The 17,417-nt window shown below is 48.3% G+C and overlaps 2 protein-coding genes across 4 annotated transcripts; both read left to right on the forward strand.

Annotated features, from left to right (window-relative positions):
- Positions 1-20: 20 nt before the first annotated feature.
- On the forward strand, positions 21-2,762 carry aqp10a (aquaporin 10a). Its single transcript, XM_057045737.1, has 6 exons — positions 21-289; positions 818-944; positions 1,027-1,164; positions 1,528-1,646; positions 1,721-1,938; positions 2,401-2,762. The coding sequence occupies exons 1-6, from the start codon at positions 122-124 to the stop codon at positions 2,705-2,707; spliced, it is 1,077 nt and encodes a 358-aa protein (XP_056901717.1). The 5' UTR covers positions 21-121; the 3' UTR covers positions 2,708-2,762.
- Positions 2,763-3,411: 649 nt separating this feature from the next.
- On the forward strand, positions 3,412-17,350 carry atp8b2 (ATPase phospholipid transporting 8B2). 3 transcript variants are annotated; one of them, XM_057045711.1, is made up of 30 exons: positions 3,412-3,539; positions 4,941-5,008; positions 7,165-7,223; positions 7,315-7,428; positions 7,823-7,921; positions 8,013-8,074; positions 8,213-8,285; positions 8,508-8,578; positions 8,664-8,743; positions 9,447-9,605; positions 9,681-9,769; positions 9,857-10,053; positions 10,126-10,246; positions 10,442-10,529; positions 10,866-10,900; positions 11,005-11,164; positions 11,237-11,425; positions 11,769-11,884; positions 12,016-12,180; positions 12,263-12,374; positions 12,468-12,573; positions 13,256-13,469; positions 13,591-13,774; positions 13,995-14,218; positions 14,317-14,400; positions 14,627-14,872; positions 15,071-15,209; positions 15,484-15,614; positions 16,180-16,743; positions 16,813-17,350. In XM_057045711.1, exons 2-30 carry the CDS (start codon positions 4,984-4,986, stop codon positions 16,885-16,887), a joined length of 3,981 nt encoding a protein of 1,326 aa, XP_056901691.1. In that variant the 5' UTR covers positions 3,412-3,539; positions 4,941-4,983; the 3' UTR covers positions 16,888-17,350. The 3 variants fall into 3 exon arrangements, with proteins under 3 accessions (XP_056901691.1, XP_056901692.1, XP_056901693.1); XM_057045712.1 differs by having other exon boundaries at positions 13,256-13,448; XM_057045713.1 differs by lacking the exons at positions 3,412-3,539; positions 4,941-5,008; positions 7,165-7,223; positions 7,315-7,428 and having other exon boundaries at positions 7,842-7,921; positions 8,013-8,036.
- The last annotated feature ends 67 nt before the right edge of the window (positions 17,351-17,417 follow it).

A 17,417-nucleotide genomic window follows, 5' to 3' on the forward strand; every position in this document is an offset into this window, starting at 1 on the left:
TATTTTATTGCCCTTTATTTTACCGTCACCACATAGTGTGAGTGGTTTATAGCCTTGAGCACCCACTGACAGCTGAGCAACAGTTACTTCATCTGCTAATCTCAGAGGCGAGGACACAAAAATGACAAATAGCCCAGCTGGTGAAGAAAAGGGTAAAGAGTGGGACGAAGGTGCACCGGTCCCGAGAACCTGGACCCATCTGCAGATGGCGACAATGAAGGCTTTGAAAACCAGGAACGCTCTGGTGAGAGAGTGCATGGCTGAGCTCCTGGGAACCTTCGTTTTACTGGTGAGAGAACTTGTTTGATTTCAACTACGCAAGAATCCTGGTTGGATTCTGAACATTGCCGATCAAAGCGATGACAGGATGTGTGTTTACAGCATTGATCACCATCCGCCTCTTCCACAAACAATTTAATTTATTATCTCCGACATATTTTACTTTTCATTGCTATAAATGATAAAACACCATGAATAAATATTGGATATTTTCATTTATCCTGTTAATCGATGTGCTCGATGTGGTTCCAGTCACACTCACCCATTATGTAACTGGGACAATTAGTAATTTACTGCCTAACTGATATGAGAGATTGTTGCTATGGTCTTTTAGATTTAAAAAAAAACGGTGGGGAAAAAAGTACAAAAAACGGTGGGAAAAGGACATTATTTCTCATGCTTGGACTTCAAATTTAGATACGTTTGCATAACTGGAAGTAATGATTTGATCGTACGAGCAAGTGGTTGCAGAACGGCGGCTGTCTTCATTCATGATATGTCCCCACCTTGTCTCTGTCCTCCTGCGTCTCCCGAGAAGCTGTTCGGATGTTCGGCCGCAGCGCAGGTGAAGACCAGCAGGGAGACGAAAGGCCAGTATCTGTCAGTCAACATGGCCTTTTCTGTGGGCGTCATGTCTGCCATGTACCTCACCAAAGGCATCTCAGGTAAAATAAACCGACCCCCAAACACCACAGTCTCTCTCCTCTCGCTCTGATCCACGTTCTATTCCTCCTGACTTCTGTCCAGGTGCTCATCTCAACCCAGCGGTGACGCTGAGCTTCTGTGCACTGGGCCAAGTGTCCTGGGACAGACTGGTGCCCTACTGCCTCTCCCAGTTGCTGGGGGCTTACATCGCATCAGGGCTTGTTTACCTGGTCTATTACGGTAACAGATAGCAGCACTTAAAGCACGATAGGGGAGATATTGGTTGGTTTTAACTGTGTGATGTTATCGCATGTTTGTTTGTTTTTTTTACAATGGATCTAATGGTTTTCAGGACTTTGACCCAGTCCTAGAAGGAACCCAACCCAGCCGGGTTTTCTGTCCTGCTGGTTAGAGACCTGCCTTCATCTAGGTTTACTTTATTAAAACTGGGTAGGACAGAAAACCCGGCTGGGTTGGGTTCCTTCTAGGACTGGGTTGATGATGACGATAAAGTACATTTTACCTGATCATTTCCAGCTTGTTTGAACTGTGGTAAGACACTCCCTCACTTGGTCAGAATCACTAATTCTGTTTCTGTCTCAGATGCTATAATGAACTTCAGCGGGGGGGTGCTGACTGTGTATGGTCCGAATGAAACAGCATCGATATTCGCCACCTATCCATCAGAGTTCCTGAGCTTGGGCAGCAGTTTCCTGGACCAGGTCAGTGGTTGGGGTCAGCGTAAGCTTCGTATAAACAGCCCTGGTGTCACTGTGGAGGTGGTGTCCTTTGGCAGGTAGTTGGCACCAGCATGCTGATGCTGTGCATTCTGGGCCTGGGTGAACAGAGGAACACTCCGGCTCCCTCGGACCTGATCCCGGCGATAGTGGCGGTCATCGTGCTTGGGATCTCCATGTCCATGTCCGGCAACTGCGGCGCTGCCATAAATCCCGCTCGAGATCTGGGGCCCCGTCTGTTCACGCTGACCGCGGGCTGGGGCCCGGAGGTCTTCACGTGAGTGTCTGATCTTACAGCAGCGGGGTTGATGACAGATTAATGCTGAAAAGGGACGACAGGAAACAAAGTTCAAGCTGGAAACTTACCGGTTTGTTATCGCAGGTAGCTGTATCTCCCTGTAATCTGGGTTTACTGACCTTCAAAGAGCCGGTGACTGACAGCAGGACAGGACCGCCGGCGGAGGCGATTATGGATAAATGACAAACCAAGAAAGCCTGTTTCAGTTCCTAAAGTGCACGTTTATATGTAATATATTTATGTGTATGCAGATGCAGGGTATAGGTTTGAGAGATTTGGGTTTGGGATCATATATGGAGAGAAGGAAGCACTGTGTCCGTGATACTGGTTTACTAAAGCACATTCAAATGATTCCATGACTTGACAAATGTAAAAGGGTTCAGGGTTTTCTTGGTATTATAATCTTTTTTATTCATCTTTTTTGTTTTTTTCTCCTCTCAGGTGTTACAACTACTGGTTCTGGGTTCCTCTGGTGGCCCCGTGTATCGGGGCCCTCATCGGCACTTTACTGTATCAGATCTTAATTTCTTTGCACCTCCCAGACCCAGCGGAGCCTGAAAGGGTGTGTGTGTGTCATGTCTCCACCATCACAATGGCAGTAAAACAGCCTGAACCAGTGTGGGACCATGACAAAGGACTGAAGTTGGAACACGAATCACAGCGACGTTGGTTCTCGTCTCGGCAGGCTGATCCGATCCTGCCACCATCACCAGAAGCTGTTCGAGAGACACCAGGAGTACTGGTTTGAGATAAAATGTATTGTACAGGAAGGAAATCAATATAAATAAACAATAAAAAGCAAATTACCGATGCTGCTCATTTAAAGTGACGCTCCACCAGCAGGGGCCAAAACAGAGCTTGCTCAGTGATTAGAATGGACAGGTGGACCCCCCACGCAAGGATGCTGGGATGTCACACTCGTTTGGCATCAGGGCGACTGTGGGTGGGAACTGTGGCCACTTCATCATGGGTACAGAGAGGTTTCATTTGACATTTCCTACTGGAACATTCTATTTTATTGAGGATAGTTCCTAGTGAATACATATTTTTATTTTATAACTTTCTATTTTTGTAATTTTATTTGTTGAAATTTCATACTCAACATTTTTATACCCCCTTAAAATTCAAACGAGTGTCGAACTCCAGGAAGCAGGTTTGAAAATAGAGGCATTTTTCCATTTTGCTGCATAACGATGATCCGCCGCTAGAGGGAGACATAACACTCAGGGTTGTATCGCGCTTCATACCGTGTTATGAATACGAAGACAAGGGATTAAAGGAGTAAAATAAATGAATGCAGAGCCAGCAGAGCATCACGCCCTGCTTCAGAGTCCCAAGTGCAGAACATTCCTAAGTAGTTGCAAAGAAGGTGAAGGAGGTGCAGCTCCTCTTCTTCCTCCTTCTTCTCCTCCTCTTTGCTGAGCGCCAGCCTCCCCCTCCTCCTCCTCCTCCTCCTCCTCCTCCTCCTCCTCCTCCTCACGGGCCAGATCAGTTCAAACCCAGAATCTCAGCGTAACCTGAACGGAGCAGAGAAGATGTCTTCAGCCGGAACAGGACGCTCATAACGACCGTCAGAAAAGGTGAGTTTCCTGATGCGTCGCGGCTCTTGTTACTGCACCTCTGTGCGCTGCTGGAGGGTCTGCTCAGAGTTTGCGTTTAGAGCTGAGCACAGATGTTTCTGGGCGCTCTATAAAGTGAAAGTTTCACTCATCTCAGTCGTTTCGGTTCCTGCTTTAGTGCTTCCTGACTGGTGACTGTTGTAGTTTTTAACTTATACTCAGGTACATTCATGTGTAGCAATGATGAGCTGGTACCTGTGCTGCTTTTGTGTTATCTTTAATCACCTCAGAACATCTAATGTTTTAAAGTTTGTTTTTACTTTTATCGCGGCGTTTATGAGCGACAGCATCTCAGTTTTGGGGGTTTATGTATAAGAACATGCTTAAAAAATTGCTCCTCTGTGCTTGGATGTTAGAAAGTAACCAATTTTTTATGCACAGCATTAAAATGAGGGTTTTTGGTTAAATCAAACTATAAATATGAATGTGATGTGCTTCATCCAAATGTGTCCCTTCACGAGTTATTGTGACGTCAGGGGTGAATCAGTTTATTGTAGTGAGACTGTGATGATGACAATGCTAACCTACCAACGTGGAGAATCACACACTCTCACCACCTGGATGTGACTCCAGTGCTGGGGGGGGGGGGGGGGGGGGGGGGGGGGGGGGGGGGGGGTGGGGGTGAGGACAGAGAGAGAGGACACAGAGCTCCACTCTCCCAACCTCATCCCAATCCGCAGTAAAGGGAAGAGACAACTGTAAGATGATCATCCCAAATGGCTTCTGCAACGGGATTATTGATTAGAGAGTCTGGCTGCAGTGCGTGTGTGTGTGTGTGTGTGTGTGTTGTGTGTGTGTGTGTGTGTGTGTGTTGTGTGTGTGTGGTGGTGTGTGTGCCCACCAACCCAAACAACAGCTTTCTGCCTCTTTTCTAGTGCTGCCTGGCTGGTTGAGCGCGGGCGTGTGGAGGTTTTAACAATAATGCATAGAAGTGTATTTAAAGGTGATGTGAGACCAGGCAAGAGGAGAGAGCTGAGTGACTCTTAGACTGCTGCAGCAGGAGGCTGACACCATTCCCCAGACTCTCCTCCACACACACACCACACACACACACACACACACACACACACACACACACACACGGACTGCCGCTCTACCCCAATGTCATTTCCTTATTACGGCTCCATCAGCCCAGGGATGTGTGTGTATCCTGTTGTGGTTCATTGATTTTTGTGGAACTATTATTTCTTTATCTGATGGTGAACGTGAGCACTTCATCTTTAAATACTTCTCGCTTTTCCTCCCTTGTTATCAAACTATCCCTGTAACTTTTTTAATTCTCCTCCTCCTCCTCCTCCTCCTCCTCCTCCTCCTCTCCTCCTCCTCCTCTCCTCCTCCTCCTCCTCCTCTTTGCCTCTGCAGACAGTCCCATGGGCCATAGTGGGGAGACACCGGCAGCGTGGAGATGTTCAGAACGAAGCCTCCTCCTGGTAGGTGCAACAATGACACCAAACACCCATTTCAGTTTTCATAAACCACCTCAGCGAGTCTCAAAATGTGTGAATACACAATGTTCCTCCTCCTCCTCCTCTGAACCCTGCAGCTTCCTCATACATCAGCTTTTTTGCAGCTGGAGGGAGCCCCGTAGCAGCTGTTGCCATAGTAACGCTCATCAACAAATCAGCATGTGCTTATGTAATGCACTTGACAGTGCTGGGCATGTTTCTCATGGCAGCTTATTGATGAGGTCATATCAAATTGCGTGTACCTCCAAAAATAGACTCGTCTCAAGGAGTAAAATCAATGTGGCAACAACAAATGACGGTTATTACGGGCCGTGTGAGCGATGACCAATGACCTCAGTGTCTCTGAGAAGGCGGTGGGAGTGTGTGCACGCTTGTGTGGCGCATGAGAGAGGGAGCAGCAGAGAGGAAGGGCCCAGTCAGAGAACGCTAATCTAATTTATCGACATGGGGACCAGATCTTATTCGGCCCCGCGCATCTGGAGATGACACAGCGCATGTTTAGATGGCGACAGCGAGGCCACGATGACAGTGCTGAAAGCTGTTTACAACAGAGGGCTGGCTGACATGACCGTGGGACCAGGAAAGAAACATAAAGGTAAAGATGGAAGCAACGCCATGCAGAAGCGTTACCTGCGTCTTCACCATCACCATCATCTATGTCGTTTTAGAAATAAACTTTTTTTATTGTCCCGGCTAGATCTCGCTATCTGCTCATCTTCAGTTGTCAAACTGTAGATTTAATAATACAGAGTAAAAATCCGGCAATGGAATACGAATTTCCTCCGAACCGGGAATTTGTGCAGAAGGATGCAGAAACAGATCAATCCTCCAGGCGCCAGTCTGCGCTCTAATTGTTCGGCTTCCTCGCCCCTAATGCATAACTACAGACCACCCTGCACCTTCATTTGACCTTCAACCCATGAGTCGCTCAGATTAAATCACCGTCTCTGTGTCTGTGTGGATTTTGCTAGCAAAGTGAGGACATTTTGGCAGGTCCTCCCTCACAACCTGCATGGTTTTATGGATCAGGTAGTAAATTGGGTTAATTCTGAGGGTGAGGGTGAGGGGTAACCCGAGTCCTCAGGAGCTACCTGCTGCATCACTGTTAGCACTGCGAGGGGGGACAAGGGAGGAAAAATTCTCGCTCCTCAATTGTTGCCCATGTTTATGATATTGTTGAGGGTTGACCTCCCAAATAAAGTCTGCAGCAGAGTTTCTAATGTCCTCCGATGCCCTGAGGGACATTAAACACTTGCAGTAAAACTGTCGGTTTGCTAAAGGTGCTCATGCGTTCAACTCGCTGCTCTGATGCTCTTGCTGTCCTATATTAGGAACTCATGGTGTCTCGGTGGTCATCCGACCCCAGCCTCTGGCCCCTGTCAGATATGTCTGCAGATGCTCAGAGGAATTAGAAACACCTCTGGTTATAGAGCGATAACAACCAGCTGACGATCAAATGTGACCTGAAAGGGTGATCTGATGGAATTTGGCTGAACTCACCAGTCCTGGATCTAACTCAAGTGTGCTCTGCAAGCACAGTTTTGGTTTCTTGGTGCTACAGAAACTCAGGAAACCACCACTGATGTTGGTTTTTTGGTGACAGTAATATTCTGATCTGAATGTCGGCCCTTCCGCTAGCATCTCAACGCTCAAAAGTGAAGCACGCGAGCCTCGTCAGAGTCTTCTGCAAAACAGCTTTCTCTGGAAATGCAGCCTCATCAATATTAGAGGCGATGGACCTGACTAAGCTGGACGCCTGGTTCGTTTTCATCAGCACAATCAGATTCCTAAAAACAACAAAGGATGGACGGTGGAGTCGGGAGACAAGCCCAGGAACAGGCTTTCTGTTTATTCTGTCTTTTACGATAGCGGTAGGAGCTAAAAGTCCGAAGCTGCTATCGCCCCGATAATCAGTTTAGACATGAAGAGGCAGACATCAAGCTCCCCGCAGACGCTCAGCTGATCAATGAGTCCTAAGCTGAAGCACGCAGACGTAGCACGGACTGTTGCCTCCATCACTTTGTCTGTCCTGATAATGCTGCTCTTCAGGGATGAGGAGGTCTTTGCCAAAGAGAGGTTTTAAGTGCTGTGTTCCTTTCGCTCTTTTTATGTTTTTGCAGAGGAGGAGAGACGGGTCAGAGCCAACAACAGGGAGTACAATGAGAAGTTTCAGTATGCGGTGAGTTTTCTCTCCTGCGCGTCCGCTGATGGTTGCAGTTGAGAGAACAGGTGAATCACCGTAGCTTTATTTCCCCCTCATCCTCCTCCAGAATAACTGCATCATGACTTCCAAGTACAACATCATCACCTTTCTGCCTGTCAACTTGTTTGAGCAGTTCCAGGAAGTAGCCAACACATACTTCCTCTTCCTGCTCATCCTGCAGGTGAGCAGAAAAGAACGAACACATTATAAATAAATGAAGTTGTAGGATGTATCTTAACCCTAAGTTTCTCTGTTCTGATGAAACCATCAGCAGAATCATTGCTTAAGTGATTCCTGGTGTCTGCAACTAGGACGTTAGGCTGATTAACGGGTTCAGAAATCTACCCGCCCATTCAGAATTTAGCTGTCAGTCATGATGTGTCAACTATTTCTCTGCCTTCCACTAACAAAACCCAACCTGGTTTGATGTACTCATCCATATCTTTTAGACAAAGTTAGCTTGGAAAGGCCCCCTGCAGGTTCTCAGTAGCCTGTTGTGTGCTTTGTGTCCGCTGTAGCTGTCTGGAAACCAATAAAATGTCCTTTCACTCACATTTTTCTGCATTTCTGCCCAGTTAATACCTCAGATCTCCTCCCTCTCCTGGTTTACAACCATTGTGCCTTTAGCTCTGGTGCTCTCCATCACCGCGGTAAAGGACGCCACAGACGACTACGTAAGTGTGTTTTGATGTCTCCACAGTTTCTCGTACATTTACAGCAGAATATCTTAGAGCGGAGTTGCGTATAACAGCTCTGTCTCGACAGTTTCGACACAAAAGCGACAACCAGGTGAACAACCGTCAGTCTCAGGTCCTCATCCGAGGCTCGTGAGTCTTGTTATATAGGAAGAGCAGTGACCAGTCGTTGCTTCCTCCACCTGTCTGCCATGTTTAAGTTTTTATAAATTCAGCCCTTATTTCAGCTTTGATAGTCATATAATTATTGTTGCTTTTATTTTTTTTTAGGCTGCAAAAAGAAAAGTGGATGAACATTCGTGTGGGCGACATAATTAAACTAGAAAGTAACCAGTTTGTCACTGTAAGAACGCACACACACACAAACATACACACGAGCTCGCTACCATCTACTCACTAGATCTCCAGAGCGTTTAGACATAAATATGACATAATTGTTTCTATAATGATAAATTGATTAGAGATGTCATTTGTTAATCTTATCATCCCCATTTGCTTCTTCCTAATTGCGCATCAGTACCACGGATGCAGAGCAGCTAACGTCAGCTTCTGTATCTACTTTCAGGCTGACCTGCTCCTCTTGTCCACCACTGAACCTCACGGGCTCTGTTACATCGAGACAGCCGAGCTGGACGGGTCAGAAAATGCAGCACGTCATCGAGTTATGAGCCAAAGAAGTAACAGGACGCCACAGTTAAATGACGGTGTGTTGTCCGCGCAGGGAGACCAACATGAAGGTGCGGCAGTCCGTCTCCGTGACATCTGAACTTGGTGATCCGAACAACTTGGCGTCTTTTGACGGTGAGATCCGAGCTAAACCCGTCATCGGCTCTCAGTGTTGAGCTTCTTTCACTTTCAGATCCTTTTTTAGAATGTGTATCGACACCTTCTGCCCCTCTTTGACTGCGCTGAACTGCAGTCTGTCATCAAACGCCCGCCAACACGCACAAGGAAACACATCCGCGTCAGAACAAAGCACCCACAGACACACAGAAGCGTGCACATTCAGGCATGTTGCAGCTGTAAGTCAGCCCACACTTTTTTCTCAAAATGGTGGCTGGGCTGTTTGCATAATGAGCACAAAAGTAGAAACATTAACCGGTTTTGTGATTGGATCTGGATGATTTCATGGCCTCACAATCAGCGTTAGGGTGTGTGTGTGTGTGTGTGTGTGTGTGTGTGTGTGTGTGTGTGTGTGTGTGTGTGTGCGTGCGTGCGTGCGTGTGTGTGTGTGTGTGTGTGTGTGTGTGTGTGTGTTTGTTTCCTTTTACTGAGTGTTCTTTCCATTAGCAATATGAGCACATTTTAGGTAATTAGGACCATGTCACTGGTCCCCACAACTTCAAAGGGCTAATTGAAGGTTATAGTTTTAAGGTTGCAGTAAGAATTGGGTTTAAGTTAATGTGGAGGTTTAGTTGGGATGGTTAGGGTTAGGGTAGGGTTGGGATTGTATTATGTCCATGAAAGTCCCCACAAATATAGAAATACAATGTTGTGTGTACAGGTGAGGTGGTGTGTGAGCCCCCAAACAACAAGCTGGATCATTTCTCCGGGACTCTGTTCTGGGGGGACAAGAAGTACCCCCTGACCAACCACAACATGCTGCTGCGGGGGTGTGTCCTGCGCAACACGGAGGCCTGCTACGGCCTGGTCATTTTCGCAGGTTTGCGGGTGTTTTAGGTGTGAAAGCGTGCCTGTGATGTGAGCGTGAGGCCTCACCTTCCGTGTTCTGGTCCAGGCCCGGACACCAAACTGATGCAGAACAGCGGTCGCACCAAGTTTAAGAGGACGAGCATCGACCGCCTGATGAACACGCTTGTCCTCTGGGTAGGACACGTTACGCCTGGCTGAATTTAGCACTCATTCAGCCGTCCGTCCAACAACAGGACAGCTTAATCTGTGTGTTTACACCAGATCTTCGGCTTCCTGGTGTGTATGGGTGTGATCCTCGCCGTGGGCAACGCAATCTGGGAGAGTGAGGTGGGCTCCTTGTTTCAGAGCTACCTACCCTGGGACCCTCCCGTTGACAACTTCCTGTTCTCCGCCTTCCTGTCCTTCTGGTCTTACGTCATCATTCTCAACACCGTGGTGCCCATCTCTCTTTATGTCAGGTGAGCAGCTCAAACGCCACGCTAACTAGCATGCTAAATCTCATCTCCCGTTTCCCCCCGTCCATGCGTCAGCGTGGAGGTGATCAGACTGGGCCACAGCTACTTCATCAACTGGGACCAGCAGATGTTCTGTTCCCAGTGTAACACCGCCGCTGAGGCCAGGACCACCACTCTGAACGAAGAGCTGGGTCAGGTGGGCTTTCACACATTTGAAAGAGGAAATATGGCAACCAGTGGCTTTAATAATGCTGTCACGTCTTAGCTGCCAGTACAGCCAAGCGTATCGCTCCATGTCACCATACCTGTTATTTTATATATACTGCATTGATTCAGTCTGGTAGTTATTGTCTCTTTTTCTTGTTTTTTTTATAATATATATGACTTTTAGGTGGAATATATATTCAGTGACAAGACAGGAACTCTCACGCAGAACATCATGAGCTTCAACAAGTGCTCCATCAATGGGCAGACTTACGGTCAGTGCAACCAAGCAACAACACACACACACACACATTCGGCACAAATTGCTACGATCTTGGTGCAACCACAAATGTGCTGGTAAAATTGCTCAATGTTCAGTTGAAGTAAAGCTATGCAGATTTTCAGAGCAGCTTTATTCACGCTGCACTTAAAGTCTGAATAATGGAGCCGTCAGTAGTGACGGTACTAGCTGCACATCCATGTCCTGGCATGGAATCTGCCATAAATTCTGTCAATAAATCAAGTGCATGTAAAGAAACATTTAGATTAAAGTTTATTACTCACGTCCTTGTTGAAATCGGTGCCTTGTCATGTGTTTTTGTTTCCCTCAGGTGAAGCATCAGATCCACTGGGACCTCAACCAAAGGTAATTATGCTGTCTGAAGGGTGAACGGTGAACATTATCTATATGAATATCTGATAGTATAGTACCTACTCTTAGGGATATACTGCCCTTTTATTTCCATGTAGAAGCTGGATTTTACTCCCTTCAACCCCCTGGCAGACCCAGACTTCTGTTTCTATGACGACACCCTGCTGGAGTCGGTGAAAGTGGGCGACTCGCACACCCATGAGTTTTTCCGCCTGCTCTCCCTCTGTCACACCGTCATGAGCGAGGAGAAGAGCGAGGGTGAGTGGGGGGGGTGGGGGGGTGGGGAGCGGCTTGGACACCGGCTGAAGTCCTGTCCTTACGGTCCACCAGGGGAGCTGCTTTATAAGGCTCAGTCTCCCGATGAGGGCGCTCTGGTGACGGCGGCTCGGAACTTTGGCTTCGTGTTCCGCTCTCGGACACCTGGGACTGTGACCACGACGGAGATGGGACGTCCCGTCACGTACACCCTGCTGGCCATACTGGACTTCAACAACATACGCAAGAGGATGTCTGTCATAGGTGCGTTTGGATGTCTTCAGTTGTGATCATTAAAAATAGAATCTTTGGTTTTTTATCACAATACATTTTTAAACACATCTATCCAAATTAATTTAGCTTCTTAATATAACCATTAATGACTGATACCTCAGGTTAATCCAAATTGAGGTGAGGTTAAGTGATCCAATAAGTCAGAAATAAGCATTAACACTTTCATGGGAACGGTATCTGGCCTGTGACTGGTCTCATACCGCAGTTGTAATGATCTCCCGACTGGTTCTGTGTATGTGACTCTTTAATGAAGATGAGAAAGAGGAGTCTTAGAGCACATGAATTATGAAGCGACTCTTTTTTCGGTTTTCAGTGCGTAACCCAGAGGGAAGGATCCGCCTGTACTGTAAAGGCGCTGACATCGTGCTATTTGAGAGACTCCACCCCTGCAACCAGGAACTGATGAGCATCACCTCGGATCACCTCAACGTGAGCTCGCGGGGAGATGCTAAGAGCTGCGCTGCCCCCTGGTGCCCGCAGGCAGCTTAGCAGGCGCAGCTTTCTCCAGTACCATATTTGTCAGTCTGCCTCCATTAATAGGCACCTTTGTTGGTCTCCAGGAGTATGCGGCGGACGGATTGCGGACGCTGGTGCTGGCCTACAGGGACCTGGAGGAGGATGAGTGGGAGTCGTGGTCGGAGAGTCATCACTGCGCCAACAAGGCCACCAGCTACAGAGAGGACCGACTGGCAGCTGCCTATGAAGAAATAGAACAGGACATGATGGTGAGCGGGTTGATCTGAGCCCCCTCTTCTGGCCACTGTGTGTTTTTACAGTCACACATGTATCCGGCTGCTCTGTGTCCAGCTCCTGGGGGCCACGGCTATTGAGGACAAGCTGCAGGAAGGTGTCCCGGAGACCATTGCCATCCTCTCCTTGGCTAATATTAAGCTCTGGGTTCTCACTGGTGACAAGCAGGGTGAGACGAGTGCACTCTCAGGCTGTGGGCAACACCATTACAAGGCGTCTGTCCCAGTGTTCCAGATCTAATCTCCTGTTCCCTCTCACACAGAGACGGCAGTCAATATAGGTTATTCATGTAAGATGCTGACGGACGACATGGCGGAGGTGTTTATCATCAGCGGACACACTGTTCAGAATGTTCGGCAGGAGCTCAGGTCAGTCTGTCTGCATGTGTGTGTGTGTGTGTGTGAAGGTGTTAAGACATGGTTTTAAGGTTGAGGTTAGGGTTAGCGGGTTGGTTAAGAGTGAGGATGAGAAACTGGGTAATGTATGATGAAAGTCCCCACAAAGATAAAAATTTGAGGACGTGGTTATACCTGTTATATGAGGGGCATCCCAGCATTGCAGGTCACAGTAGCGAGCTTCTTCAGGCCTACAAACTGACCAGTCCCTGTCCCATGTCAGCATTTTTACGCAAAGCACTCTTGCTTTGTTTTGCACTATTCCTTATCTTCTTCTAAAATTCTTTTTTTTACTCTCTTCTGCTGAAATGTATAATCTAAATTTAGCAAAACCACAGATTTGCATGATTTAAAGGTGACATACTAGAAATTTTGTGCTTCTGAGTTGTCTTGCCAGAAGCAATGAAGCCATTTTTATCATCAAACATAGAAAAGACCTTAATAAACCCACATTATAGTGTCAAACTGTGGAACTGGCCTCATCTGGACAGGCAGGACATGTTGACGCAGTCGTGACAGATTTAAACCTGAATCGGAGATTTAGGGATTACATCAGGGCTTGGGTGGAGCTCCCCGCAGTCACCTGACACCTCTGACATTAACCTGCTCTTCTGGCTCATCTTTGATGCCGGTGGTGTTTGTTGTCCTCCTCTAGGAGGGCGAGGGAGAGGATGACGGAGCTGTCACAGACCCGAGATGAGGGAAATGGAAGGTGGGCTTTCGCTGGCAACCGGCGTAAAGAAGAAGCGGAAGGAGAGGGCACAAGAGCAGGAGGGAAACAGCTGCACTGCCCCCCTCCGCCTTCCTTCAGCAGCCTCGTGGACGACATCTCTGGAGACTTTGCCCTGGTAGTCAACGGTCACAGCCTGGTACACAAACCCAGCATGTGAAAAATAAAACCTTCAACTGTCAGGGAGCACGTGAACACAGTCTCCCTCTGCTGATGGCACCAGGGACGCGTGTTACAGCCCATCCGTCTCTGCCACGCAGGCTCACGCACTGGAAGGAGACATGGAGATGGAGTTCGTGTCGACGGCGTGCGCGTGCAAGGCGGTGATCTGCTGCCGAGTGACCCCGCTGCAGAAAGCTCAGGTGGTGGAGCTCATCAAGAAACATAAGAAGGCCGTCACCCTGGCCATAGGAGACGGGGCCAATGACGTTAGCATGATCAAAAGTGAGATGGAAGTTCTCGTGAGGAGAGGTTTTGGAGGTTGTTTACATCGAGGGGGGGATGTGGCGAAGTTGTGTCGGGAAACGGGTTACAGTCGCCACGGTGTCCTCACACTGGCTTACACAATGAGAGGACATTTCCCAATCAAAAGAAGTCGGCAAAAACAAACAAACAGCGGTAAAGTCTTAATTTGACGTCTCTCTGTGCTTGGACGCTCCCGCAGGCGCCCATATTGGAGTGGGCATCTCCGGGCAGGAGGGGATACAGGCCGTGCTGGCCAGCGACTACTCCTTTTCCCAGTTCCGTTTCCTACAGCGCCTCCTGCTGGTGCACGGCCGCTGGTCCTACCTGCGCATGTGCCGTTTTCTCTGCTACTTCTTCTACAAGAACTTCGCCTTCACCATGGTGCACTTCTGGTTCGGCTTCTTCTGCGGCTTCTCGGCGCAGGTACGCGACCGGTGCTGCGCCCAAAACTATGACGCATCCAGTGCGGTTGCAATCACCGTCGTTTTCTCTTTGCTCGTGTCCGTGTCCGATCTGTGCAGACGGTGTACGATCAGTTCTTCATCACGCTGTACAACATCGTCTACACGTCCCTCCCTGTGTTGGCCATGGGAATGTTTGACCAGGTCTCAGAAACTTGTTTTCATCACCCCTCAAGCTAAAAGTAGTTTTTTATTGGAAGACTTATGTCCCCCAGAGTGATTATTAAATTGACACCTTTGAGTAGGAACGATTCCTCCTCCAGGATTAATCTTAGAATTCATTGATTCCATAGCATTTTAACTAAAATGTAAGGAGCCGCGAATGCTAACCTGACACGTCTTATTCTCCTCCATTCCTCATGTGTGATAGGATGTTTCTGACCAGAGGAGTCTGGAGTATCCGAAACTCTACGAGCCTGGACAGCTCAACCTCCTCTTCAACAAGAGGGAGTTCTTCATCTGCATCGCTCAGGGCATCTACACATCGGTGGTGTTGTTTTTTGTCCCCTATGCCATCCTGTCTGAAGCCACTCAGAGTACCGGTGTTCCTCTTGCTGACTACCAGACCTTTGCCGTCACCACGGCAACAGCCCTGGTGATCGTAGTCAGTGTGCAAGTGAGTGCGGCCACGGCGACGTTCGCTTGTCACCTCTTTATTTTACCTTCTCTCCGCACCATTATCTTATATTGACCTTGCCACTCTGTGTGTGTGTGTGTGTGTGTGTGTCTGTGTGTGTGTCTGTGTCTGTGTGTGTGTGTGTGTGTGTGTGGTGTGTGTGTGTGTGTGTGTGTGTGTGTGTGTGTGATTACACAGATTGCTCTTGACACAGGCTTCTGGACAGTCATCAACCATGTGTTTGTGTGGGGCTCTCTGGGCTCCTACTTCACAATCATGTTTGCTCTGCACAGCCACACACTCTTTCGGATTTTCCCCAAACAATTCCGCTTTGTAGGTCAGTAACGCCCCGTTTTTAAACTGTCACGCATGCTGCACATGCACCCTTCCACGTATGAATGCAAACATGGCTTACTGTCTCTCTGGGGTGTTTATCGAATGCCAGCGTTGATATTCTGCTACCGTTTGTAGTAATCTACCTAATTAAAGTCTCTTTGGGCACAAACTGAACACAAACTCACCCGGGGCGGTAGGGTCGTGTCTGTCAAGTCCCGAACATCCCTGAAACACACTCGCTCACGAATCAGTATGCGTAATTTGTGTGTTTACAGGCAGCGCTCAGAGCACATTATTGCAACCAGTGGTGTGGTTAACTATTGCATTGGCAACAGCAATATGCATAGTTCCAGTTTTGGCATTCCGGTTCCTCAAGGTGAACCTCAAACCTCAACTCTCAGACACGGTGAGAAAAACAACCCAGATTTCTTTATCTCCTGCATTACAACATCTCTTGGTATCTTACCCGATCGCTCTGTGTTGAGCTTAAACAATCATTAACTGTGCTCATGCACTCTGTGTGCTGTGTGCTGTGTGTGTGTGTGTGTGTGTGTGTGTGTGTGTGTGTGTGTGTGTGTGTGTGTGTGTGTGTGTGTGTGTTCAGTGACCTGTTTCCCCGAAACACTGCAATATTGACTTAATCACTGCAACTTAATGGCAGAAGTCCCTTTTCTTTAAAGTACATGATTACACGTTCTGTGTGTGTGTGTGTGTGTGTGTGTGCGTGCGTGGGGGGGTGGACAGGGGTCGCTGAGCATCCAACCTTGAGCTTACATTCAAATTTGTAATGTTCTAAAGGCTCCCACAAATCAAAGATATCAAAGATCAGTAAACCCTCATAGAATGACATACCTGGAATCATTTAGATCCAGTTGGTCAGTGGAATCACTGGTTCAGTGGAAAATTCATGGGTTACATTAATATTTGGTATTTCTTTATTGCTTCTCTCGTCGTGCGTTTTCCTTCTCCAGGTGCGCTACACTCAGCTGGTGCGGCAGAAGAAGCGTAAGCTGGCGGGGCGCAGCGTGGGGGGAGCCTGGCGTGGGGCGGGCAGCATGTCGGAGGGCCGTCTGGGCGCTCGCAACTGGTCGAGGAGGTCAGGCTATGCCTTTGCCCACCAGGAAGGATTTGGCGAGCTCATCACCTCAGGGAAGAACATGAGGCTCTCCTCTGTGGCGCTGGCCTCCTTCGCCTCCAAGCACAGCTCCAGCTGGATCGACACGCTGCGCAGGAAGAGACACACGCCCCCCTGCGCCTCTGCCGACTGCAGCCCGGCTCCCAGTTGCGTCTCTGTGTCCATTCCCCCGCTATCAAACTCCTCTTCTGTCCTGGGAAGCTCCCAAGACACGCCGATCGAGGAGGAAACAGCCGAGCAGAAGGTGCTGTCGCTCTCCTCATCCTCACAACTCCCACCGACACCAGCCCGAGAAGCCCCAATTCAGCCACCCGGCGAAACCTTCGCTCCTCCAGCGACAAGGGCCCCCGTCAGGGGGGACTCCTCTGGGGGCTGGGCCAACACCTTGGTGTCTGTGCAGGTGAGTCAACTCCTGAGATCATCCAGAATAAAACTCAACCAGCACTCATTTCATTTCCATCCAAAACAGGAAGCTCTGTGTGGCTGGAAGAGCCGTGCTGCTGCGCCCAACAGCACGTGCGCAGACACCAGCCAGCTGGGATAAGGGGGGGTGAGGGAGGAATAACTTCGCTACTGCCTGTCAGGACAAACTATGGATGTGATGAAAAGGAAACCAAAGAGTGACGCAGCCCAAAGACAACGGCCCGTTCCCACGACTCCTGATGACAGCATGCAAGAAACCAATGAGAGATTATGAGGAGTTTCTGCTCGAAGTGGTTGAACTTTAGCTATTACTCTCCTGAAATGTGTTTCTTTTAGTTGTTGTTGTTGTCCGGGCCGCTTCTGTTGCCTACAGTTCTCAGTGAGAACGTCACATTGAGAACACAGTTGCACAAGGTGCCCCTTTTGCCCACGTCACACGGTCGAGATAAACCTTTTACTCTACATCATATTGATGTGTTGCGTAACGGATCAATTAATTTGCACCTTAAAGCAGTTTGACGTGCTTCTCCTTTTCACGTGTCCTCCTTAACCCCCCCCAAAATAAAAATATACCTCAGTTTTAAGTTGGCTTTTTTTTTAAATGAAATGAACTGAAGTAAATAGTGTTTTCATAATGAAGATCCATATGTG

The sequence above is a fragment of the Takifugu flavidus genome, chromosome 10 (genome assembly GCF_003711565.1).
Source record: "Takifugu flavidus isolate HTHZ2018 chromosome 10, ASM371156v2, whole genome shotgun sequence".
Classification (NCBI taxonomy): domain Eukaryota; kingdom Metazoa; phylum Chordata; class Actinopteri; order Tetraodontiformes; family Tetraodontidae; genus Takifugu; species Takifugu flavidus.